This window comes from Musa acuminata, chromosome BXJ3-4, assembly GCF_036884655.1.
Source record: "Musa acuminata AAA Group cultivar baxijiao chromosome BXJ3-4, Cavendish_Baxijiao_AAA, whole genome shotgun sequence".
Taxonomy (NCBI): domain Eukaryota; kingdom Viridiplantae; phylum Streptophyta; class Magnoliopsida; order Zingiberales; family Musaceae; genus Musa; species Musa acuminata.
The window spans coordinates 7,514,411-7,540,929 of record NC_088352.1 but is presented as its reverse complement, the minus strand read 5'-3'; the positions used below and the strand labels follow the sequence as shown (position 1 = coordinate 7,540,929).

The following is a 26,519-nucleotide window of genomic DNA, read 5'->3' as shown; positions in this document are numbered from 1 at the left end:
ATCGTTTGTGAAAGACAAGGGATGGTATCATTTACATAACCCATAATATCATAACAGACTAAAAGAGAATAAAGTTGAGTATACCAAGAGATATAATTTATGTGCATAAGTTTGAGAGGAGTTTGGACTATAACGTTAATGGAGACTAGTATTTTCAAGAACAAAGGAATTGAAAATGATACAAGATGGGTGACTAGTTGAAAAGTCATTATTAACTATGTTAAAAAGTAGAGAATAAAATACTCGAGACAGCTTATAGAATAAAGCTCTAATATCGTGAAAGAAATAATTAGCTTAAATTTTTATTGATAGTGAATATGAATTTATATACATAAAGAGATAGTACAAAATATATAATTATATTATTTTTTCAATCAATAATAAATGTGAAATATTTATATAAATAATTTCTAGGAGATTATGTTAATATCATGATCCTCATTATTTGATAGAATTATATATTTTATATTTTTTATAATTTAGAATGATAATAATACATTATCAAAATATTAAAAAGATCATCATGATTTATTTTTCTCAATAATATTCTTTTTAATATCCTAATGTATTGATTGTGTTTTAGAGCCCTAACAAGCGTCTAAAAAACACTCCTAAGAGACAGCCAACACACTGAAGGACAAGTCTACAACCGCAAGATCGAGATTGCCTTCCCTAAACACTTCATACTGTGACTAACCAAGGCAGTCTAGAAGAACCCTAATAGATTGAAGACTGAGGGAATGCGACAAATACCCTTGTTTCGTGTATATAATGAATCTCCTACATGTTTCTCTTAGGACCAGCAAACATGGCTATCAACTTTCATGGAACAATGCAACCAATCCACCTCCGCTGAACCTAGACACATTCATGGGTTATATGGAGGATATATAGGGAATCCATATCTGTTGTCCTGCCAGAATCTTCGTGCAGTCCCCAACCCTCCAGAAAAGAGTTCAAGGCGTTGTTGGATTCTCCTTCACCATCCAAATGTCCCATTGCTGTTGCTCAACTTGCAGTGATGCACATTCCCTTCGAGGGTTAAAGTTCAGGTTCAAAGAGACGAGCAAGAGAACCAGGTAAAAGCCGAGTAAGTCCCACCTTCTCTGCACGCATGAAGCCTTGCATGGCATCTTTGAGAAAGAGACTCGTTGAAGGTTATATCACCCTCTTCTGCCATGTAGATCATCACACCTGAAGGTGTCCAGGTCCATTGTATGTAATATATGCCCTGCGGCTCTCAGATAACTCGACCGTGAGACAGCTTCCACACTTGGAGAGAGTAGTAGTTCTAAGGAGATGAATGGGAGGCCACCTTCTCTATAAATAGGCCTCAGTAGCAGGCAAGCCTAAGGCAAGCTGGTTGAGAGGGAAAAGAAGAGTTGGATGTCATCTGGAGTCCCTCAAACGCTTCAGTAGGGCTTTCTCAGCTTAAGCCTGGAGATAAGCATGTCCTCACTGAAGTGTTTGGGGGAACTCTGGGTGTCACTCAACATGAAGCTCTCGTGTGCCACCGTCTGACATTATTGTTCCTTTGGCTGTAGCTCATCTTGGATGTTATTTCTTGGTTACGTGCACGAGAGGTTTAGCACATAGTTCTCTCTTCTTGATATGATCTTTCATCTAATTAGTGTCATGATCTATGTCTGAATTATCAGTTCATAGAGACCCCCTTAATCCTTTTCCTTTTTCTTTTTTTGCTTACAGATGATAATTATGCAAAATGAGGCGCTAAGGAAGTCTATAAACTTTAATACATAAAGCAATATACTAAAGGAAAAGTAATAGATGCAGAGTTCATTCTTCTCATGTTTTTTGCATGACCATAATTTTGTAGATGAGTTTATTTCATATAACTGCATACTTTTGAATTTAAATTCGTAGGCTGATGAATCTTTTTCTTTTTTCTGCTTTTGCTTCATGCAAATTACAACAATCATGAAAATAAATAATAAAAAAAGAAAATTTTGTCTGCTAACTGTTGCATACATCAGAATATTGGAGATAATTATCTTGCAAATTTTATCTTAGAGAAAATTAGAAAGAGTGTTGAAGATACCAACAAGCATAGGGTCAGTTTTTTCAGACAATTTCTTGCTTCAGAACAAGCTATATATATATATATATATATATATATATATATATATATATATATATATATATATATATATATATATATATATATATATATATATATACACACACATATATATATATATACACACACATGTATATATATATACACACATATATATATATATATACACATATATATATATACACACACACACACACACACACACACATATATATATATATACATATATATATACATATATATATATGGATGGTTTTGACATTATCACCCACCAATATAAGATAACCATACTGCAAATGTATAAGATAAACAAGCAACATATGAAAGTACATGATGTAGTGTTTCTTCATTCTTGGGGGCAATGAAATATCAACAGAAATAAGCTGTCAACACTGCATTTATGAGGTGCCAATTGCTAATGATGATTCAAGCATTTGTGCTCTTCATAAATAGTCAATTGGTTACATATCTTTGCCTCCTTGAAATACTAATGACACACTTTAAACAATATAAGTACAGCCACAATCATAGAGATAAGAAAAAGGCTGTTTCATCTTTTAGTGTATAATTTAACCAAGCAAAAGTGTTCAAGCATGTCAATAATGAGAAACTATATTTTTTTCATATGATTTGGTATGACATAAGAAACTTGTGCTCCTATATTTTGCAGATATCTCAAAGCAAAAATTTTGTCTCAATCATCCCAGAAATTAAGCCTTAATCCACTCACAAAACATTCTTGAAGAATAATTCTTTACATGGGAGGAAAATTCAGAACTCCTAAACTCAAGATACAACATCTTGTAAGCCAGTGTAAGAGAAACATGGCCAAGAAACAAGGCAAACAAGATGAGAAAGAACAATCAAATGATAAGCACCAAGAATCCAGCTAGTTTTTAGAGGATGATTAATTTGATTTAAAATTATCGACAGAACAGGTCCTGGAGTTGTTCTGCACACCACCTCGATCTCTACCTTCTAACTATGACATGCCATTTAGTCTTTTTCCTATTCTTGCCTCGAACCCACCTTCTTTACGGTTCACCAAGCTGAATGGCATGTAGGTACCCAATAACCTGTCCCATATCGAGAAGAAAGGCTGCGAGTAGTTGTATTTTGTGCCGTGGAGTTGATGGTGGACATCATGGTAGGCAGTGTTGTTCTGAAAGATGATGTGGAAAATGTTCCCAGGCAGCCAAAGGCCACAATGATCGTCGACAGTCTTGATTACAGCAAAGCAGAAGAAGAACACAGCCGTCCTTGCAGTCATCCCCGAGATCAAGAATGAGATGGCTCCACCAAAGGTGTCGAGGAGAAGGCCCTCCAGTGGGTGATTGTAAATGGCGCCGATAGCGTAAGGAACAACCAGTTTGTGGTGCTGGGAGTGGATATGGCGGTACAACAACTTGTTCTGGTGCATGTATCGATGAATAAAATATTGCCATGTGTCCATTATCAACATAGCAACCATGATTTGGATAAGTTGGACAGGTAAGGATGGTTGAATTATGCTGCCTTCTCCACTTGGCTTAGCAGTAATCTGCAGTATGAGGTCGCAGACCAACATAAAAAAAACATCAGATCATAGTATTCTCGAGTTACAAATGCTACTTTTTAAGGCATTAAATAAGGCATACAATATCACTAAGTTTACGAGATTATCTTTTTTTTATTTTCTATACTTTGAATAATATTTTATTGAATTTGTCTAGTTAATTTAAATTTTTATTTATTTATTAGGAGTCCAGGTCATGATAGACTCAGAGGTAGAACCCTACAAATATGGATGTATCAGTTTCTTTTCGGGATCTATGAAATATTATTCTAGTTTTTTACCAACCGTAAGGGGTCGATTTTCTCAAAATGGTCAAGGAGGTTGATCGTGATCGGAAACATTAAATCAAGCATTAAAACATTATATCATAGTATTCTCAAGTTACAAATGATACTTTTTAAGGCATTAAATCAGGCATACAATATCACTAAGTTTTTGAGACCATAATAATGTTACGATCCTTTTTTTATTTTCTGGATTTTGAATAATATTTTATTGAGTTTGTATAGGAGCTCATTTAAGATTTCTTGTATCATAAAAGAGACAGCTACCTACCTGAGTCTGGACATCATTCCCTGTTAAATGTTGGCTACTAGTCAAACATTTATGATCCAGCCAAAAGCAACAATCTGATTTGATCAAATTTTATCAAAGATTCCCTGTTAAGTGTTGGCTACTTGTCATTCCCAAACCAAATTTGATCAAAGATGACATTGCCAGCTATTAAATTTCTGATTGATAACCCTCCCTCCCTAGTGATCAAACATGCCCTTAAGTAGCAGTATTCATGTTCAACTAATGTTCCTAAATTGTTCCAAATTTAACAAGACAGAACAAATAGAAAATCCACAAATACTCGAGTATGTTATAGAAGAAAATATGAGGCGCACAGCAGTAATTATATCCCAAGAAAACAAACACAAAATAATTGTATCATTTATCATGTGTTAAGAAGAGCTAAATGATAGGAAAAGATTCAACTGCTTTACAGAAAGGGAACAAAAGGCATACCATGTAAATGAGCAAAGTGTTCTTAAGCATTAACCAACACAACCAGAAGTAGCAAATATGTACTCAAACATTTAATGATATGCAATGCAATCAATTACTTTCGGACCAAACTTTTCAAATGATTATTTATAATAGAACGAGAAGAAATGCCATATAATCTGAAATAAAAATGAAAAACAGAAACCCTCTGGTGACTCGTAAAACTCCCAAGTAAGAGAGCATAGGAAACAATAAAACAAAGAAATGGTACTCACACTATCTATCTTAACACAGGTCACAATCTACAAACATCTACACAACCTAACTACTTGATCAGACATGTAGGCTCTCTTACTTAGATAAGGACCAAAGACAACCAAAAGGGGCCTTATTAGAATCATTTGCCTACCAACATTTTTATTAGAATCATTTATCGATCAAGACAAACATTTTACATCCATTTTAATTGAATACTACACCATATACATCAAAATCTACACTTTTTTTTACGAAAAGAATTATCACGAGATCCTTCAACTTAAAATTGACTTCATCTAGAACTAAATTTATGGAAACCACATCAGTAGCCATTGTTTAAGGATTTTGAACTGCTCACCAAGAACATCAGCCCTGCAACCGTCGCCTGAACCAGCTGCTGCAGTAGAACTCCCTTGATCACGGAGGACAGAGGCACCAAATTCTTCTGCTCCTCCTCTTTCCTTGTGTGCAGCCGGTACTGGTCCAACGGCGGCAACAGCTGATACATTCCGGCGTATAGCCAATAAACCACGATAGGAGAAAAGGTGCCCATCAACTCATCGCTGATCCACCCTTCCCAGAAGACCATCTTTGCCGAAGCGGAGCACCAAGACAAGAACGGTTCTCTTTTGAGGCGGAAGAGCGAGTGCCAAGCAAATCCACACACAAATAAGGGTACAACAAACGCAGCGTCTAACGCATGATTCACGCAATAGAGGAAGAGACCTCGGAAACGTCACCTTGATGCGATTGATGGAGCCCGGAAGCAAACAAAGGTCGAATCTTTAGGAAGGGTAAGATAAAAACTCGGTGCGGATCTGACGAGAAACGAAAAAAGGTGGGAGTTTTGGGCGGCGGAGCAGAGAAGCGTAAAGGCGGCGCCTTTTTCCTCCCTTGCTTCTCCCCTCCCCCGTCTCTTGCGGCTGCAGGAATCAGAAAAGCGACTTCAAGCGACATGTAGCTCGCAGGTGCATCATCTTCTTCTTCTTCTTCTCCAACCACCATGCTCTGGTGCCACGTATCTTTTGGTTCTTGCTTCCTGTTTTACCTGCAGGCCATAAATTCATGTAGATTATGGCACGATTTATCAGCATTTTGAAATGAGTGTTCGACTCCCTCTCGTTAGGAACAGCCCACAGGATGGATATCCTTTTTCCTGTTTCTCAATTCTTCTATATGCTTGTGGGTCAAATTGATAAGATTTCGAGTGATATGGATAATGATAACCTGTTAGCAATCGTTTCATTATTTTTTTTTCTTTTTTTTTTATAATTATTATTTTTTATTCAATTTGATATATTAATAGAGAGGATAGGATAGCAGCAAATCGACTATTAAATTTACATTTTACATCATAAATATTAATTTGGTGGTGATCAAAAGTTGAGTATGACTAGCTTAGTTGGTAAAGAATTTCGGAATTCAAATCTTGCCACTTACTCTATAAAAAAAAAAAAAAAAAACTAAATCTTAGCAAGTGCATATATTTAGAAAGAATTTGGATTTATGGAATTAAAGTTTTTGATGTTGATAGATGAAATTGTTTTGGTTTTAGAAAAAATATATTGCATGACTTTATGGTCTTAGTTGATTCTGAATGTAGTAGAAATGATTTATTTATTTAAGATAATTTTGTTATTTTATGTAACATAATTATTAATTAATTGACCTACAGATTTTTTTATCATGTATAATAAAATGGATATATTTCCGAGACGATGTATGTTTTCGGAGTCGCTTGTAATCATTTCTGTAGGTAATATATAATATCTTATCTTGGAAAAAAAACATAATGTGTTGTACGCAGGATTTGGGATCATGTAACTTTTGTGAGAAAAGAAGAGGTTAGGAAGAGAAAATATAGTATAAGATGGCCACCAAATAATTGAGATGAGCTCAGCTCATCTATCTCAATGATGATTGAGATAGACTCGACTCAGCTTTCCTGGAAGATTCTTTCAAGAAATTGACTCAGAATTCTCTATGCAGGAGTGCATATGTTCCATGTATTTTTGTTCTTCCTTCACTTGAGAAGGGATCCTGATGCCAACTTATACCAAACAAATTCTTGCAGAAAATTCACTTGGCCAACCAGTTACATAACTCGAAAAAGTTTTTGGAATTCATTGCTATCCAACTATCATAATAGGACATGATGTGAGAGAGTATACTGTTCCAGCAAAGTTTGACTTGAAATGGGAGCCATGCAACATAGCGCAGATCAACAAGGGAACAGGATAATATTGTTCATGAATCAGATTCTTTGATGCACCATGTTTACCACCAAGAGAACAATTTACTGTTAAAGAGCAACAGCAGGGAAAGCATACCCCACAATGGATATGTTCATCACAGGTGATCAAATATCTTCTCATAATGTAGTCTCAAAACCATATTTTTCACATGGAATGATTGAAGTCAATACCAAACTGATAGGTTATCTGGTGTGACTCATCTTCAAGCAGCAGCAGTTGATTTAGACTTCCCTTGCGGTGGATTCTAGTTCTCCATGCTGATGAAATGTTCCACTCCATATCCCAGTTTATAATGGTTTCATCTGACGTAATTAGTGCATCAGCTTGTGGACAAATAGAAGCACCACATCAACAGATCCAAGAGGTTGCTAACGATCAAAGACAATATTATCCATTACGGATCTCATGAACAGCATTTCTCTTGATTATTACAGATGCATGGATTGCCAGGAATCCTTATTGTTGGCTACTTGCATCAGTCTAGTTGTTCAAATGCAAGTCACACATTTATCTACCCTCTACCGTTCGAATCACAATTCAAGCTAAACAAGATACAGTGATCTCGATCCTCTTGAATCAATTAATGACTGAAGAAGATATTGCTAGAAGCAATCAAGGCATGCACTGAATTCTATATATACATGTATACACATCAACTCTGTTTAAGTACATAATTTTCAGAGGGAAAGATATCACCTTTTACCTTGCAGTGGTTGGGATTACCAAAGAAAACAAAACCATGGATGCAATAAACAAGTCGAAGCATCACTTTGAGTCCCTTTAATCCCTTTCTGGAGGCGAGCCAAATAATGAGCCTTGGAAGCAACTTCAATTAGATGTGAAAACAATTAGATAAGTTATAGGGTTATGATGATCTCTGGAAGTAAAGCAGATCTGTGGTGATGTACATGCCTTATACAAAAATCCGTCTGATAGATCTTGCTACCACACGAGACAACAGCCTCCCAGCTAAATCTGCTGGTAGACGAACCAGTTGTTGTTGCGACTCTGAAGGAAGCTGCCAGAATGGAACAGAGGAAGAACAAATAAAAACAAAGTAAATATCCACTGGTATTAACCAGTCATAGATCAGATAAATGAAGGATGAGACACATTTGCTAATAGTTCGATGGAAATGAATGCCAACAATTCTGCAAAATCTGGCTGAATGCAGCATTGCATTCAGCAATACATGAAAGTGGTAAATGGGTCCATGGTGTCCATAAAGGAGAATGAATCAAGTATACTAGAGGATCCATACTAGTTCTTTTAATGCCATCTAATGGATTAAATGGGTCCATGGTGTCCATGAACTTGAGTGGTGCTAGACTACTAATGGATTAAAGTACAAAAAATTGCCATCTAATAGAAGGATCTGTTTCAGTTAATAATGACCAATGAGTCCATTCTCTTCAAATTTTTTGGCACCTTTCCACTTTTAGACAATTGCTCTTTACATTGTAGGATCTCTCGAGTTTTTCACAAACTCATTTTTACATCAGACCAGGGTCTGTCGTACCGAGCCATACCGTCGGGTACGGGCGGTACGTACCGGTCCGACAGGTTGTCGGTACGCGGACCGACTATTACCGGTCCGAGTGCACTGTAGCACTGCAGCAGTGCTACAGTGCTACAGTACTCGATACACCTGGGTGTACCGCTCAGTATACTGTACCGAACCGGTACCGAGCCCAGATCGAAATACCGGTACGGTACGGTATTGCGAACCTTGCATCAGACCTTGCAACATCTATTTATTTTGCAGTTCAATTACTCTCAACCCTGATGCATGATGACTTGGTTATCCATTGTATTAATGTGATATCTTGAAGAATATCTTCTCTTCTGATCTTCTAAACTCCACCTATTCCAATGATGTCATTTCCTGCATTTAGTTTGAGGAATAGCTCAGATTTCTCTTCTGCTTTGATCACGATATAGGGTCATCCTTCCATCTCCATAATTCTCAAGCTCTCAGATATGGACTTGATTTATTGTTTCCTTTAGCCCTATTAATAGAGAGCATTTGCTGCCTTCTGTGTTGCTGTCTTCCAATGGCTCATCTTGGATTTTAAACTTCATGAAAATTTGTATTTTGTAGGCTTCAGTTTGTCACAGGGATAGTAATAAATCAACAAATGCATTTTCTGACAAAAAAAATTGTACTTTGTACCGGGACCATTCTTCTCCGACATGCTCAGTTTCCCTGGTTTATTTTTCCTTCAAAATCTTTTCATGGGATTTTTCTGCTGCTGGGTCTTACGTTTGTTGATCAGTTCATTATTATCACCGTGTTCTAGCATAGGACTTCATATCCTCTATGTATGGCACCAGATTGCTAAATCTAACAAGAATACATGACCAGTCTGCCCAGATAATAGTTGGATTGCAAGACGAACATCCTCAATTGGCCTACCTGCACCTGAAGTTTCTTGTTTATTGGAAATATTATCATGTAATAAAAAATAGCCAGTTCCAGCCATTACATGTTACCGATATTCTAATATATCACTTTGACTCATTTGCCTTCCATGTCCTTTGGTCAAAAAACTTAAGTACTGCATGACCAACAAATGCCTTCTGGCAAGATTCCATACTTTAATCATGCTTAAACTTAGGTCACCAACAGAAGTACCTGCATTCAAAGATTCAACAGATACTAGCAGCAAACTCTATACCTACCTATTTTGACAAACACCCAGTGAATTAGTGAAGCATAGATGTACAAACTGAGATATCTGCAAAGACATATTTCTGCTTGTGGGAACATAAGTTAATTCAGCTATAATAAACTACACAATAATAAAAACAATTGTGAGAGAACCACAACAGATAAACACATGTATTTTGTGTAATAGTTACCATGCAAGTACAGAGTATAGTTCAGACACATAAATAAAGAATTAGGAATTATATCATCCTTACCTCAGGAATGACAGAAAGAATTGGTAAAATATCCTGTGCAGATGTCATTTGATATAGAACGAGAGATAGCTCCTCCACAGAAGCATTTTTGTTCTCTCCAGAATTTGCATAGTTTACTTCCTGCAAAAGAATTTCAGGTTCAAACGAAGACCAAATCAAAAACTTCTATTGAACATTGAAGACTAGAATTTTGGAACTATTCAAAATGCTAGTTTTGAACCTCTTGATCAGCAAAAGTCCTGATGATTGGAAAGCATTAGAGTAGTATTCTCCAGCAAGATAAAATATATAGCTTAGCCAAAGAAAATTTGAATGCTCAACAAACTAGCATGAACAATCTGACCAGATGTTTCAAGAATGTTCTGTGGAAATTTTGATAATATGGTATATCTTTCATGGCAACATTCGAAAAGCATAACATGCTAATGATGCACTTGTTGTCATTCTAATCACCTAACTCTGTGCCACTTAGCTAGCTGTGATATGTGATGACGCTAACAATACATGAATTATACCATCAAGTGTCAAAAATGATGCTATAATAAGATGACAATCTTACTGAATTTGGATTCTCATTCTTCTGAAGTCTGGATGGCAGCAGAAGAAGGCGATTTAGAGTTCTCAAGTTGGCAATGTCCTCATTATCCATGAAGGATGATGAATATCCAATGGTAAAAGGCAACCTTGCAGCAGCAGCAGATGTCAAAGTTTCCAAAGTTGCTAAGCCAAGTGCATCTATTCCCTACACAATAGAAACTAGTTATCTTTAATTATTGATATTATAAAGTATCTGGAATTCTGATGCTTCTTTATGTAGCAGATTTTCCAACTATATACTTTATCAGATATATACTGGGATAATATTCTTTCAGCATTCATATGTCAAAAGTTTTTTTTATAATGCGGCAGTATCAGTTGTTAAACTTTTTTGTGAAAAGACAATTAATACAAGATGCTCCTTGCATCTTCACAGACATTTTCCTTTTTTTTTCCAACATTACCCTCATACAAAGAGTTTACCGTTAATTGCCAAAATTTCTAAACATTTTAAGGTTCAGTATCAATAAATCAGGTTGAGTCAATCACTGCAGAGAAAACAAATATAAAGACAATATACAACACAAATATGAAAAAATAAATATCATACAAGAAGACGAACTTTCAATTGTAATTTCTGGAAGGTCTGAAGAGAAATTTTGATTGCTCAAGATTTATTTAAGGGAAAAATTATCTAGACATGTAACTTGGGGATGTCAAGAATAACTCTTCTCTCATAATCAAAACAAACAATTAAATTTTATTCTGGTTAGTCTCTATCAATGATATTGTGAATCATGATTCTGGAAAGAAAAGAGAGAAGTTTATGACTATTCCAATGATATAGTCAGGTCTAAATATTGTCCTTGTTCTGAAGCAGCAAGCTTTTGTAGACTCGTTTTCTGTTTATCTCATCCAAGAAATTAATGTCTGGCATAGAGGAGATATCAAAAGACAAGTTTGTATGATTTACATGAAGTAGTTCTACTATGGTAGTTATAGTCCTCTAATTTGTATTATAACCTTAAGGAAGCATCATAAGAAATAATCATAATAATGGCAACATAAACATATATAATGTACCTTAGCAAATTCTTGCAGAAGTATTTCCTTGACAAATGCTCCCTGAAAAATGAATGATTACTACTAACATCAGGTCCCGTGAGTTCAACTGCTCGACAGAGCTCAATAAAATAAATTGTCAATGCAAATATTCTGTCACCTTTTCAGTCAATGTGAATGAGAGTACTTGTTTTATTGCTTTATTTGAATCAGAATCTTCCACTTCTTTCCTAACAAGAGATTGTTCGGTCTTCGCACGAAGTGACTGCCAAATTATTTAAGGTTCCATTATATACATACATACATACATATATACATACATACATACATAAATATATATATATATATATATATATATATATTATATATATATGAGAATACTTATGCTAGAGTTCCTATTATGATCCAAAAAGCATATAAAAAGGCATTATTCCTTCACAATGACAAAACTGATGATAAAGACCTGTTCAATGTCATATGATAGCATAAAGCCATAAACAATGTAAAAGTACCATCAATTGTAGTACTTTTGGGTGCCTTTGGTCATCAGAGACATTCCACTGTAGGTTATCTCCTTATCAACCAGCTCCTCATGTACATCATGAGCTCATATGGAGGTTCCTGAGCTTCTCTTGGACTTCTTCAGGGCTTTTCTTCGTGAAAAGAACTGAATTTTATATAACAGTCATGTGCGAGTTATTCTCCAGTTTTTGTTCATTTTCATGTACGTGACACAGACCTGTACATACCAGGCAGTCCAGGAGTGAACTAGTACATCAACTGTCCCCATTTCAGATGGTCCAATCCAGGCTAATTAAAAATTAAAAAATAAAATAAAAGGTTGAGACTAGGACTTGTGATCGCAAGCCCTCTTCTTCATGGACCCTCGCTATGGCCTATAAATCTAAACCACAGATGAATTAAGAGAAGGTTAAATCTACCTAGCCGATGGACAAAGTAATTCAATCTTGTTTTCCATTGAATCTAATAACAATGTACCTGGATTTTGGTACTATAATGTGGGATTTTTTAACAAAGAACTTTAGTGGGGCTATACAGCATGGGAAAGTAGCACTCCTTTTTCTACTTTCCTGTCCTATCTTTATTCCCCTGGTCCTTCAAATCTTCAAGGATGCTTCCCCATCACGTCTATTGAACATGATGTTTTCTTTCATAACTTCCATTGGTTAGGAATTCCTAATCAAACGTGGATAGCTTATCTCTAAGTAAAAAAAGACAGCTTTGCAATGCATACATCAATCAACAATGACCAATGAAGCCTATATAATCTCATGAATTTGTATATTTTTATCTATTATGCCACTAGCAGAAGCAGGTTGAAGTGGGTGCTCTTTGGTTGATATTCGCCTTTTTCCAGGAAAACCAGAATGAGAACATTGGTCTAACATGTTATTGTGGACAAGTTGCTTGGCTAACTCTGATTGAGCTTAGGAATGTAGCAATGAGGCTAAATTCCAAGGTTAGGAGAGTGGCATCAAGCTTTGCTTAATGTAATTACAAGTTTACAACAACTTGGTTGTGGCTTCATGAATTTAAAGAAAGTTCCATTATTCATTAAAAAGCTATACCCAGACACTTGCAAGCATTCATTATGTAAATTAGACCAACTCAAACACTTTTCTTACTTCAAAATTTCTCAACAGGAAAGTATTAGCATACACATCATCACTAGTACTTGGAGAAGAGACAAATCAATATCTAAGATAAGTTTCCCATCAAAACAGAAAACCAGTAGTGACAAACTGGCAACTTAAACAAACGATGTTGCTTGCATAGTTTGTATGTTGTAATGAGTAGACTTTACAACCTAAATATCGTTGTCTTTGCATCATGTACATTTTGTTGTGCTAAGCAACTTCAATGTATGTGTATGTAAAAACAAAAGAAACAGCCAACCTCGGTTAACAATGATTCTAGACGATCAATCCTGAAAACTCCTTCCTGATAGAGGGAAAAAGGGATCATTGTTAGTTTAAGGAAGTGGCTTTCGAGTTAAAGATTTTAAATCCTGAAATGTCCAGCATGTAAATCTACAATGCCTGATTATAGATACTAAAGTCAGCACAAGTTGGAAATTTAATAAATGATCTGAAGAAGGAAATGTAAATATATTAAACCTTATAAAGGAGAGTCTGCAAGGTAGATTGCAGCTGAGGTGAGCTATCAGTGAGAACTTTTCTTGCAATCCATGGGTATGAACTACTTAAGACTTTGTAATTTGGATCAAAACTGATTGCAATGCCCTCAAGAACAGCAAGACTGAGAAAACAAAAAAATATAAATTGAACAATGGTATACATGAAGTGGCCATCCTTGTTCCTAGATACCGACAAGGAATGAAGATGGCTTTATTTAAATATGTTGTATGTCCTGGATTTTAGGCTTCACATGATTACCTTCGAATGACGAGAGAAAAGTAAGATGGTATTTGGAACTTAAATTTGTACCTGAACAACATTAGGAAAATATAAAGAATTAGTTAAACTTCAAACTGGGGCAGGAAAAAATGAGCAGCAGAAAAATTTCATGTATGGAGTATGATAGTCTCCATTTAACCTTATAAAGCTTGCTTCATATAGAAGATAAAAGCTAAAGAAACTTCAGCAGTGTTGAAATGATCAGAGAAGACAAGTATAACAAGCACCACTTTATTATAAAAATGATATATGATTCAGGCCAATGTAACAGGGTAACTTTAATTAAGGGTAATCTACTATACAAAATAAAATGATACAAACGTCTTTTTGATAACATATACTGACTATCACCAAAAATTCAAAGCAGAGGCCAATACGGAGCTAGTGTAGTCATTCAGACAACATATAATTCTGGTAGAGAAGTTCATTCGTTTTGTGAGTGCACTAAGATCTTTTCTGCTCTTGATCCTATACTCTTCATAGATAGGCTCCAGAGAATTCTCATCACCTAACATATTGCCAAATATCTTCATTTTTATAAAAATCCATTTGCAGAAGGAAAAGATATTTATTTCCAATTGCATATCTACATATTCAAGGTTCATAATTTTGTGTATCGATAGTGTACCGGTCAACATTCAGACTAATACTGTGCTAGTTAAGGCTTGGACCAGTACCATACCAGTCCATACAGGCATATCGAGTGTTGTTACACACGCTGGTTATAGGTGCCCTGCAAACCAATCACATGAGTGATGACATGTGTGACATAATATGCATTCTTTCTGCTTATTATATTATTAGACATTTTATCACTTTATATTGCATGTTGCATGAATATATTGTGATATTCATGGATATGTGCAATGGGAATCAGATCGTGATGAGATTACGATAATGAGACCGATTCACCTTTAAACACATATCCTATATAATTCCGGTCATAGGTTGCTCGAGAAGGACATCAAGATAACCGGACTGACTGGTGTACTGTATACCCGTACATATGATGGAGGTGGCTGGTCTCATAGCTGCTCGTGTGGGGACACTAGGGATACAATGCAGGTGCTCATTGGAAAATAAGTTCACTGATTGATTCGTTCACGAAATGCTAGATGGTTAATGATGCTTTATTGTCAGATAGTGATTCCGTAGTCCCAGTGGTGTATTTGGTTCTTAGACTTGAGACACCAAGGATGTCCTGTATGAAAACTCCACTCTTTAATACCGGACTTATAGGTCTGGAGGTCCCAGATCTAGCACAGTCGGTTATCGGAAGTGGTAGCTATCCTTACAAGGGTTATTGAGTGTCGATAGAGGATTATCCACTCTCGGTGTCATGAGAGGAATATCTCATGTGTTCTTGCTCAGACAAATCCCTGACCATGGTCATTCGGATTGAGAGAGAAAGAGTTCTCCAGGAAAATCCGATTAGAGCGAGACTCGAGTAGAAACTGTATGGGCCTAATAGTACCATGCCCGGTATACAGTCTCTAGGGCATTTGATTGGATTCCCCTGTATCGTATAAGCATTGCAGCGTAGTGGCCTAGTATGTCCGCAGTCGATGAGTCGAGTGAATTATTATGGAAATAATAATTCACTAAGCCAGAAGGAGTTCTGATAGGTATGACTCACGGCCAGCTCGATATTGGGCTTAAAGGGTCACACACATATGGTAGGCATTGCGATGAGTAAAGGTTCGGATATGAGATATCCACCGGAGTCCCTATCTTATTGGATATCCAATAAGTCCCTGAATTATTTGATCATATGGATGAGATCCAAATAATAGTCAATGAGAGATTATTGGATAGAGATCCACTAATCTAAGAAGCTTGAGTAGTTTGATGAAGATCCAATACCTAATATGATAGGATCCATTAGGGTTAAGTTGACAGGGGGCCTCTATAAATAAGAGGGAACCAAAGGTTCATAGGCTAGAGCTTCTTTTGATTGCTATCTCTTATTCTCCTCTCTCCTTCTCCTCCTCAGACAGTAGGCAGAGATTTGAGGAGCGTCATCGCAGTCTTGCTGTGTAGATCACTGTTAGAGAGGGGGACACTTGACCTCCTTCACCCTCTCCTACAAATCTGCAGAGATTCAGGGATATTCGATCTCTCTAGGTAAAACACAATCTTTCATATACGTAGTTTTCGGTTTTACAGATTTAGCGCACTAATCTTCGCACGACGATGAATACAATTTATGGGAAATTTAAGGATTTTTATTTTCTATTTTTTCGCTGCGCATGTAATATCGTCCTTAGATTTCCCTACAACACAACTATTTACTGAGTTTAGGAAAAGACCTACAAAAATGGTTGAAAAAAATAAAACAAGAAATAGCCTGGTACACAACTTGCACCACTCGGTTATCCCTGATCTACGAACTGATTGAATATCGAACTAGTAAATACCACCCATACCAAACCATTCCGAGCGGTACTGCAAACCTTGCGCATATTATTAATATGGTGCTCCATATAAGAATCTAATTGATGGAAAGTTAGAAGTCTATTATATATAACTGTCTTTCTAAGATTGAATTGCATGAGCTTTTACTTATACAGAACCCAGTGTCTCGTTAGATCCATAAGAAGACTTCAAACACAATCTGACTTGTTATGAGGACAAACTAAAGATGGAGTGACTAATCAATAACAAGCTTCATATCATTGTATTTCAACTACTTTCCTTTTTATCAAATAGAAATTGAATAAACTAATTAGTTGGCCAGTTCAAATCTCTGATGTTCAACTGTCTTCAAGCAAATCAACGACATGTTGCAAAGTTAAAAATACTGAGAAGAAGATCACTATCTATAGGCTCAAACATGTGTTTTCCTTACAAGGAAGAGGATCCAAAATGAAAAGAGGATACCAGATTATAAGATTATATTGGTACTTGTTATTCCTAAACCAACCAGCTAAAGTGATAAACAACATCTCCGTGAATTCTTAAAGTTCTCATTATGATCAAAAGCATTTGTTGATGGACATTCAAAGTTTTCTAAGATATATTAGTTGGATTGATGAGTCATATTCACTACTGCAACAATAAAAGTTAATGAAATAGATGAAAACTAGCATCGCCTCTCATTATTATTAAAAGTGTCTCATCTTATAGCCTAAAGCTTCTTGATATTACCATAACAAGAACTTTAAGATATAAAGCACCATACATGGTTCGTCCAAGATTTCCCGACAAATCTCCAAAGCTTATATTTCGAACTCCTTTGTTCACAGCATTTTGGAAAACACCTGCAAATGAATTGATTCTTCAGATGAACAAGTCATTAATTTGACAATTAAGTTTACAGTATGAAACAGAAAGAACCTGTTAATGCCTTGGTAACTTCATCCTTCTGTGCAGTTGGAGGAAGGAGACTGTAAAGCACAAAATTATGCCAATGTTACAGATCACATGAAAAGAGTTAGTATCATAAACTTCTTTATTGTCACAAGTAACAAGCTTTTGTGACAACCTACACTGATAAGACTATGATTGTGCTGCATTTGTAATTCACCAGTAAGATTCAAATTTCCAGATTACTGAAAGTGGCATTACTTAAAGGAACTACAGTAGGTCGTCAAAGGAATCTTCTTCTGTCATATTATGAATATTTAACAAATATGCATATCTCAATGAATTCATATAAACTCATCATGTTTGCCTGATTGTCATGTAGTTTTCCCATATTTGGGCATGGATCACATGTCAACTGAAGAAAATAGATGCAATTTAATGTTACCTACACCAGCCTCTGATTACCATTTTCCTAAATCAGAGTTCTACATCAAGCATCATCTTACCCAAGAGTAATAAAATCATTTGAAAGAGCATCAAAATCACGATTAACCATGTGAAGACATGCTTGAATAAATCCATCTCGAAGCTCTTGCCTAAATTCGCCCATCATTCCAAAATCTAGAACATAAAAAAAAAAAAGAAATGCAACAATCAGTATTAAGAGATGCAACTGCTACAGAAAAATATACAAGCTCCAATGTTAATTTTATTATGCATGTTTAGAGCCATACAGATACTGGTTAAACCTACCTAAGTAGGCTAGTTTCCCATCCGATGTCCTCAGAAGATTTCCAGGATGTGGATCCGCGTGATAAAATCCATAATCTAAAAGCTGAGAAAGCGAGCAATATACTCCTACCTGTTATTTTGGAAAGATCATGATGCCATACGATAAGGAAGACGTTAATCAGTGAAAAAAAACATCGCAAAACATAGAATTAAATGAAAGGAAACTTATCTAATATTTAAATCCAGATTTCTACCTCAATGAGATAAATATCTTTGACCTCCGACAATTTATTTCCCTACATATTTCGCACAACCAACATGAATGAACACCATTCTTTAAGAAATCTCTAAAAATATACAAATAAAAAAAGAGTTAGAGCACGCACATCCACCCATTCCATGATGAGGACTCTGCGACTACTTTGTTCTAAGTACATTTCTGGTACAAATACATCCTGTAGTCCTCCATATAGCTTCCTAGTTGAGCATGCATTCAACAGATGTAATTTAATGTATTTGAATAGTCATAACCTCTGATTCTACTAATAGTCATATTCTGAAATTATCAGTGCTCAACATCAGTATTTTCTACTGTAGATGTCTTTTGCCATGAAATGGACACAACTAATCAAGAATCCACTTCATCCCATTGAATATAACAATAGAAACCATCAATTACTGAAAGAATAACCTGAAAAGGCCATCATAGGTTGCTTGTGAACATGAAAGCACCAAAATAAGGAAATACAAGTTGATAGCATTGCCACATGGTTCCTACCTGAATTTTAGTCCATTCATTGCTTCAGCACGGTAATCCATCTCCTGCATTAAATTGATTTACCTGTGTTCAATAAGAAGCACTAAGCATATATTCACAAATTTGATTTTAGGAAAAGAGATGCATTAGCAGTCGTGTAAATTGGAAAAAAAAAACATCCAAACTTCCCGGATTGAAAAAAACTAGAACTCACAAAAAGTTCATTGAAGGGAAAACATTCTAAACTTATTTTTTGAAAGAAGATCTGAAGACTAGAAAGAAAGCAGAAAAGGCACAAGGTTAGTCCAACAGATGGTTTCTCATGCCTCTGACCAGTTGCATGAGCAGAATAAGCAAAATTGATCATAATATCTACACTTTTACAGAAAGGGAATATATGGATTTAAGTCAGGGGACAACTTTATTATGAGATTTCAAATTTGTTAGTGATATAAACTCTTATATCCATCCAAGCTAAACAAAAAGGAAGTGTATTGAAGATGAACTCATTTATCTCACATGGGATTATAAACAAGCACGTACACCAGTACACTTATTGATGAGTCAAAGTCAACAATCATAGAGGTTAAAGTCTGATCTACAGATGATGATCATAGAAACCTAACTTAGATTTATTTATACAGATGGTGATCACAGAAACATTTATTTAGATTCTAGATTCATTAAAGAGGAATTTTAATATTTCATGATTTTATTGTCAAACATCTTTTCTGACATTTTAATAATTACCGTTCAGGAAGCAGTATACTTTCAAGAAACTAAGAGCAGGACATCTTATGTATGGCAAAAACATAACCAATATCTATGATGAGAAACTGAAGAACATATTGTTTATAAGCTAAAAAAGCATACTTATCAAAGGGAAGAATGAAGTTTAGCATAATTTGTGATAGATGTATGCCCCTTGAATTGTCACAAAAAACATCTAAGAAAGTCGTAAGGCCAGTTATGAAGTGTAGATAAGAATGTTGGACAATTGAGTAAAAGCATTCAAGAAGGCCAATGTCGCTAAGATAAGGATATTGAGTTAGATGCATGGTTTTACAAGAAAAGAATAAGACATATTTACATTTACAAACATTAAGGGTATTCAAGGATTAAAATCTCAATCCAGTAGAAACAGCAACCAGCGGCCAGAACGGTACCATTCTGATCTGACTGAACCACTACAACCAGAGAGAGTGAAAGGAGGGGGAGGGGAGGAGGAGGTGGTGTTGGTGGTGATGGAGAAGCAGGCAGAGGCGGAGGACGAGGAGCGATACCATGCAACAGAGAGGTGGTGACATAGTGATGCAGACAAGTAGTGGAGTGGCAGTGATGGCATGGAGGAGAAGCAAAGTAATTAAAGAAGAGGAAGAAAAAAGGGCAACAAAAGGGTATGACAAGTACCAGTATTCGATGGAATGCTTATCAGATAGCACGGTGCCAATCAGCTTGCTGACTGGTAACTTTGGTGTGGTAAGTTTACTAATTAGTAAAACTGAAATAGATGAAATTGCCTGGACTGCATAATAATCAGCCATTAGACGAGCAACAAACTGGTCTCTACCAACCTATATAGTTGGTTTTCAACGTGAGAAAACCTGTAAGTACACCGAATAGGTAAGGTGAGAAATCTCAAATTAGAGGTACAAGAAGAGACAGAGGAATATCTACTATCTAGCAAGCCCTTATTAGAACTTTAGGACAAAAATAAGACATTTCATGGCTGTGATATTGCTCATTTATTATAGCTCTAGAAAGAAAGGATCTGTAGTCAGGCCCAAGTAATAGAGGATTATAGCAAGTTGTAGTTGTTGGTGCAGACATAATCAAACAGTGTATAACAAAGGTAAAGAAGTCAAGTGGTCCTACCAAAATAGCCAGATCATATGGAAGCAAACACAAATTCATGCTTCAATCAGGTTATTGCTACTTGAAGAACCTAGAGGAGCTTAGGCAAAAACGTTCAAACTCGAAAACAATTTTCCAAAATGCTGTAAGGAGTAAGGACGAACAAGAAACAAACATATGTCTTGAATCATCATGCCAACACGATTGAAGAAAATTGAGCAAAAACTTGATGTTGAAATCAGTTAAGGTTTTCCCACAACAGCTTCATATTGGTAAACAGTAATTTTCTAAAGATTCTTCATCCTTGTTGCATACTCATTAAACAAATTTAAGGTGGATTACAAACCCGAAATAAACTTGATGCCCATTCGTCCAGCACAGCCTGCAAGAAGTTCCTCGAATTTTTATTTCAGAACCTCAGTTTGGAAAAGCAAAGCTTCAGATTTACTTCAAAAGAAGAGCTTAACAGATGAATATGGTTTGACCACAAGTATAGACTTCCGAGACAAATATGAACTCATTGCACTACCTGAAGATCAGTGTTAAGCCTGGCAGCTCTCCGCACAAACCCTGCAATATAACGCAGGATAAATATGTCTAATGAAATTGCTGCTTGAACTCCAGGTCTTTGTACCTTCACTGCAACGACTTTTCGAGAAGAACGAAGTCTAGCCTGGTAAACCTATCAATCAATAGAAACATATTGTAATTGGTTATATCTCAGTTTTCTCATGTTATTAAACGCAAGAGAATCATTTATGCATTCAGAACCTGTCCAAGAGATGCTGCAGCAATTGGCTCTGGTGAGATTTCAGAGAAAAGAATATCTATTGGTTGTCCGAGCTCTTTCTCTATCATATTGAAGGCAATCTCAGTTGAAAAGGGAGTTATGCGATCTTGCAACAATGACAGTTCCTCTAAATATGCAGGTGGAATCACATCCTACAGGACAAGAAGTTCAAACATAGACATCCGAGAAAAGGATACATAGAAAAACTGCACCCTGCAGATATTATTTTAAAATTTGATATGGAACTTTGAATTGTCATGTTATAGAGAAACACCCATTTCTTTTCCTTTCTCTCTAACAATGTTCAAGTAATGGAAAAGATGAGACGTAGTACCTAATTAGTTCACAATGGGACAAAAAAGAATCTATATATGACTACAAAATTACAAAATGACTGCTCGACAATTGAAAATAAAATTCTTTGAATACTCAATGATAGATTGGAATAAATAGCTCTGCAGGTGATCATATTAGATGATAATTCTCATTGTTTCTCAATCCTAGCCAAAATTAAGGTCTTAAAAGCTGATTGTACCATTTGATACAGACTGGTACCTATTAGTCTGATGGCCGATTATCATGCAGACTGGGTGATCTGATACCAGAAGTACCGACCAGTAAGATTACCCTACTCCAGAAGTAGCCGGTGTCAAGCTCTAGCCTACTGTCCAGTACTAGTATTTGTGTCCTTTTTTCAACTCTGACAATTGGTCTCTCTCTCTACACCATTGCCTCTCGTTCCATGCCTCCTCCTCCTCACCTGCATCACCACTCCCCTCCATCCCTGCCCTACCTGCAGTCACCACCTCCTCCCGTCATCTTTGTCTCCTCCCTGGTGCGTAGTTCTCTCTTCACTTGCAGTTGTACAGGGTGGTACCAAGCTATCTAAGCAAACACTCAATGCACCGATACTGATCATTATCGGACCAAGACCTCAATCCTTGGTCAGCAACTCAACATAGTCATGAAAATATCATTGTAGTGGAGAAAACCATGTATCAGATAAAGCTACATATAAAAAGAACAATAGCTCTCAATATGAGTAATGACTGCTAGCTGCACATTTTGAGAGAAAATTGGTACTTAAAAGCCAATAAGAAAAGGCCATTCAATTGTTTCAAGATGGCTGAAACAAGACAAAGTTACAGCCCCCCCCTATTTGAGCTGCAAAAGATTTCTGTAGGGAACATCAGAAGATCTAGCCAATAATCAAGCTTGATAGAGAGGTACCTAGTGTATGACAATATAACGTTTGCAAGAGTCAATTTGGAAACTTATATGTTTATTTCAGCCAAAGATTCTTTGCAACATTTTGGTGATCCAATCAGCATCAAGCAGTTTAAAACTATCCACATGACTTTCTAGAACAGCCCCCTCTATGCAAGTACTCCAATATTGTAAAAAAAAAGAAAGAAAGAGGAAGGTATCCTGAATAAGGAATGTAATTCACTTGGACCATTACATAATGACATGTATTTATAGGTCAGGGAATGAACTAGCACGCAGACTGCCCAATTTCGGATGGTCCACATGTGGCAAACAATCTTTGTAGTTAGTTATAAATACAGTGGCAAACAATCTTTCGTATGGATTATTGAATCTATAGAAAACAACACCATATAACAAGAAACAGTCTGATTAAATTTATTTCCAGATATCATTAAAAACAAAGGCAAGTGATTTGGGAGAATATTATTGATACACAAGTAGTCATATGGGAAAGGTAGAAATGTGAACTTACTGGTCGTGATGAAACCGCTTGAGCAATTTTTACAAATGCCTGCAGCAAGTAGTATTGTTTAAATGAAGTCAATAGAGCCTGATTCTCATTCAGCTTAAAAACCATGACAAGTGCCCAAAATAAAGCAATTTGTCGCAATGAAATATTTGTGTAGTCTGACCAATAATGGCATTGCAGTTATTAGAATGTTTTAAATCACTACTAAACGCTTCAAAAGGTCTACTAGGATACTTAGAACGTCTTCCACGCCAGACCTATTAGATGAGTTGACAGAAAATATGTAGGTTTCAGCCGGTAATCTCAGAGCAAACTAAAAGCCATTATGAGCCAACAGAAAAGAACTCATCCCACGATGACAACTTTTAATATGTCGAAACAGAAATTTCAAAGATTCTTGAATTCGTGGCTAATTGCAGAACATTTAGAAGACACGACAAAGATGCATGCAACAATGCATTCGAAGAACTAGGACAAGAATCATACCGGGCCAAGCTCCAGCAAAATTGCGCGCAGCTCGGCCGCCCTAGTCTGCAACCAAAAAATAAAAACTCAAAAAGAATTCCATCAAAAGAACCAAAGAAAACGAATCGAAACCAGGAGGACGGAACTCGCCTTAAACATCTCATCCGAGCGATCCGAGACGCTGTCGAGGTACCGCACCGTGAACCACCGGCCGAAGGTGGTGCTGATCTGGAGGAATCGTCGCAAGACCAGGAAGGGCTTCCGGCGGTAGATGGAGGTGATCAACGGCAGGTCGTACGCGTCCAGGAACTCGGCCTCGGATGACGCGCCGCCCTCGAAGAGATAGCCTGAGTACTTGGTGAAGGCGTCGACGTCGTCAGAGCTGGCGAGCGCCGGCAGCCGGCTCCCCCGCCGCCGAGGGGTGTGAAGGAGAGGCATCCGCTGGCGGTCGAGGCGGCCCGGAGTGGGGAATCCATGTGCTTTGAATCTGGAGGCGAAGAGGGAAGAAGATGGCGGGAGGAGGAGAAGCATTTGGAGCAGAGAAAGAGGAGACGCCCAATGAGACAACGGTGGAGTTTCGAGACAATAGTGAAGCAAAGAAGTTGGATAAACAGAAGTTTTCTCGTTTCTGCTCCTTTTTCCTGATCCCTTTATTTTATGTGATCGGGGAGGCCCACCACGTGGCGAATGCAGGAGGCATTGTTAGAGCTCCATGGTTAATATGGACCGTTCGTTGGCTCTTCGTTTCCTTTTCTTGGATTTACTTGCTCATATTAATTTTGTTTCGAATTTAACGGGCTGCGTATATGGCTAATTACATATTATCTGTAATTATTTTTAATATTTTTAATATTTATATTTGTAAAAATAATATTTAATTTTTTATATTTATAAAAAAAATAAAATATATAATATTTTTTTTTTTCATATCATTAATTCTATTGATGAAAATACTGTGCATGCTCAATAGTAAATCAAAGTATGCTAAAATTAACATGTGTTCAAAAATAAATTTTATAATATTTTTATTAATAAAATTAACGATACGAGGATAAATGAGATTAAATATTTCACTTTCATAAATATAAGGATTCTAATATAACATTTAAAAGTATGAGATGCTAAATATAACTATTTATAATCTATAATTAGCTCCCACGTATAAGGTAATATATTTTTTACATGTATATTTTTTATATGTATATAAATATAATTATTTATAATCGAGATGCTGTACAATTAGTACTAGAATACATTCTTCATAAAAAAAATTACATGTATTTCCTTATAATTAGTATTTTTTATATTTACCCCTCTAAGTTTCATTTTAGTATGCATATGTCATCACTATAAATTCAACATTTTTGGAATAGACTATTGTACTTAATATATGTTAGCTTATAGTAGGTAAATGGATGAATTAAGGAAAACCTTTTTTTTAGTTTTTTCGAAATATATTATTTTCATATTCTTCGAGAGGCACCTTCATCTTTAAAAAATCTCCAAAATATCTCTAACATGACACAATAGCTTTTTCTTTAGTAGATAGAGTAAATTAATCAATTGATTTTGAACCTATGAATAGGGTGAACAATTCCTTAATTATAATTTTTAATGTATAATTATAGTATTTGAAAAATAATAATATAACTGACATGTATATGAAACTCTCCTTATTTGTTTGTTCATATTATATTTGCCTTTGTTATGACGTTTTTAATGAAATTATAATATTATGATAGATGTGCCAAAAATATTATAAATTTATTTATTTTAATTAAATTATTTTTGAATATGCTTATAATGTTTTGATGGAGGTGCCAAAAAATACTATAAGTTTATTTAAAAAAAGAGTCTCCATATTTAGTTATTTTTATTCGTAAACCAATAATGATAATTATTTAATTTTTATATTTCTATATAAGTTTATTTCTGTGGGTTTTAAGTCTATTTCTGCTGGTTTTTAGTGTTTTTGAATAACTTACGATTTTTTGGTTGAAGTGTCAAAAACACTGCAACTAACATATAATTCTTATTCTTTAGTTGTTTTTGTTTGTTAACTTATATAAAATTATTTTTTATATATAATATTCTTAAATAAACTTATAGTATTTTGATGGAAGTATTGAAATTTTCATAATAAGTCCTACGATAATTGAAAAGGGATACTCTCTCGAATAAAAAAATCCAAAAAGAAGATTTTTATTTTGGAAAGTCGCCTTTGGTATAATGATCTTGAAACTTAATTGATAATAATATTATTTTATATTAAGATGGGTTATCGAAGAAATTAAACTGATTATTTCAATTATGACCTAATTTTTTTATTAATATGTTCCTAAAACTTTAATTGTCCTTTGTTCACCCTTCAAATTATATTTTACCTTCAATATCGAAGTTCAATGTAAATTAAACGATAAAGACAGAATTAAAAGTAAGTAATAGTAGAAAGAATCATTACATGGATAGAGAAGACTCGATATTCGTAATCTTATTTTTGCATTTATAAAGGTGGTTTTAATAGTTAAGCTTTGGTTTATGAGATACCAATGTTCATCTAAAAAATAAGCATAAGAGATAGGTGAAAATAATAAAATATATTATAAGTATTTAAAAATATGATATTTATCTTTTATTCACACAAAGTTAAAAGAAATCAACCCCATCAACATATTTTTAATATGTTTGTTATGCGAAGAATTTATTGATGCCGTGATTAGTTCAGAATTATTTAATTATCTTAAGATACCTCGTAAAAA

General features: G+C 35.4%; 2 protein-coding genes across 6 annotated transcripts; both read right to left on the bottom strand.

Annotated features, from left to right (window-relative positions):
- Positions 1-2,808: 2,808 nt before the first annotated feature.
- LOC135582884 (very-long-chain aldehyde decarbonylase GL1-9-like) lies at positions 2,809-6,089 on the bottom strand. 2 transcript variants are annotated; one of them, XM_065146900.1, is made up of 3 exons: positions 5,642-6,089; positions 5,260-5,527; positions 2,809-3,638 (listed from the first exon to the last, which is right to left on the bottom strand). In XM_065146900.1, exons 2-3 carry the CDS (start codon positions 5,488-5,490, stop codon positions 3,081-3,083), a joined length of 789 nt encoding a protein of 262 aa, XP_065002972.1. In that variant the 5' UTR covers positions 5,491-5,527; positions 5,642-6,089; the 3' UTR covers positions 2,809-3,080. The 2 variants fall into 2 exon arrangements, with proteins under 2 accessions (XP_065002972.1, XP_065002973.1); XM_065146901.1 differs by having other exon boundaries at positions 5,260-5,490; positions 5,642-6,060.
- Positions 6,090-7,142: 1,053 nt separating this feature from the next.
- LOC103981061 (uncharacterized aarF domain-containing protein kinase At1g71810, chloroplastic) lies at positions 7,143-24,377 on the bottom strand. 4 transcript variants are annotated; one of them, XR_001977490.2, is made up of 23 exons: positions 23,911-24,377; positions 23,782-23,826; positions 23,299-23,337; positions 21,539-21,709; positions 21,297-21,449; positions 21,114-21,149; positions 18,935-18,978; positions 18,543-18,633; positions 18,411-18,452; positions 18,178-18,286; positions 17,931-18,045; positions 17,455-17,504; positions 17,300-17,378; positions 14,098-14,148; positions 13,819-13,960; positions 13,598-13,642; positions 11,841-11,945; positions 11,702-11,743; positions 10,641-10,823; positions 10,082-10,201; positions 8,069-8,174; positions 7,853-7,982; positions 7,143-7,458 (listed from the first exon to the last, which is right to left on the bottom strand). XR_001977490.2 is itself a non-coding variant. In XM_009397643.3 (22 exons), exons 1-21 carry the CDS (start codon positions 24,289-24,291, stop codon positions 8,070-8,072), a joined length of 2,148 nt encoding a protein of 715 aa, XP_009395918.2. In that variant the 5' UTR covers positions 24,292-24,377; the 3' UTR covers positions 7,526-7,982; position 8,069. The 4 variants fall into 4 exon arrangements, 2 of the variants coding, with proteins under 2 accessions (XP_009395918.2, XP_065002971.1); XR_671388.3 differs by having other exon boundaries at positions 7,860-7,982; XM_009397643.3 differs by lacking the exon at positions 7,143-7,458 and having other exon boundaries at positions 7,526-7,982.
- Positions 24,378-26,519: the final 2,142 nt, after the last annotated feature.

Excerpts from the sequence above, each read along its gene's own strand:
- LOC103981061 (XM_009397643.3), bottom strand. The coding sequence starts at position 24,291 with ATGCTTCTCCTCCTCCCGCCATCTTCTTCCCTCTTCGCCTCCAGATTC. Across the intron at positions 21,710-23,298 it reads AAGCGGTTTCATCACGACCA|GATGTGATTCCACCTGCATA; the intron begins GTAAGTTCACAT and ends CTTGTCCTGTAG. Across the intron at positions 14,149-17,299 it reads GGAAATCTTGGACGAACCAT|GTACAAATTTAAGTTCCAAA; the intron begins GTATGGTGCTTT and ends AATGTTGTTCAG.
- LOC135582884 (XM_065146900.1), bottom strand. The coding sequence starts at position 5,490 with ATGGTCTTCTGGGAAGGGTGGATCAGCGATGAGTTGATGGGCACCTTT. Across the intron at positions 3,639-5,259 it reads TTGCAGGGCTGATGTTCTTG|ATTACTGCTAAGCCAAGTGG; the intron begins GTGAGCAGTTCA and ends CTCATACTGCAG.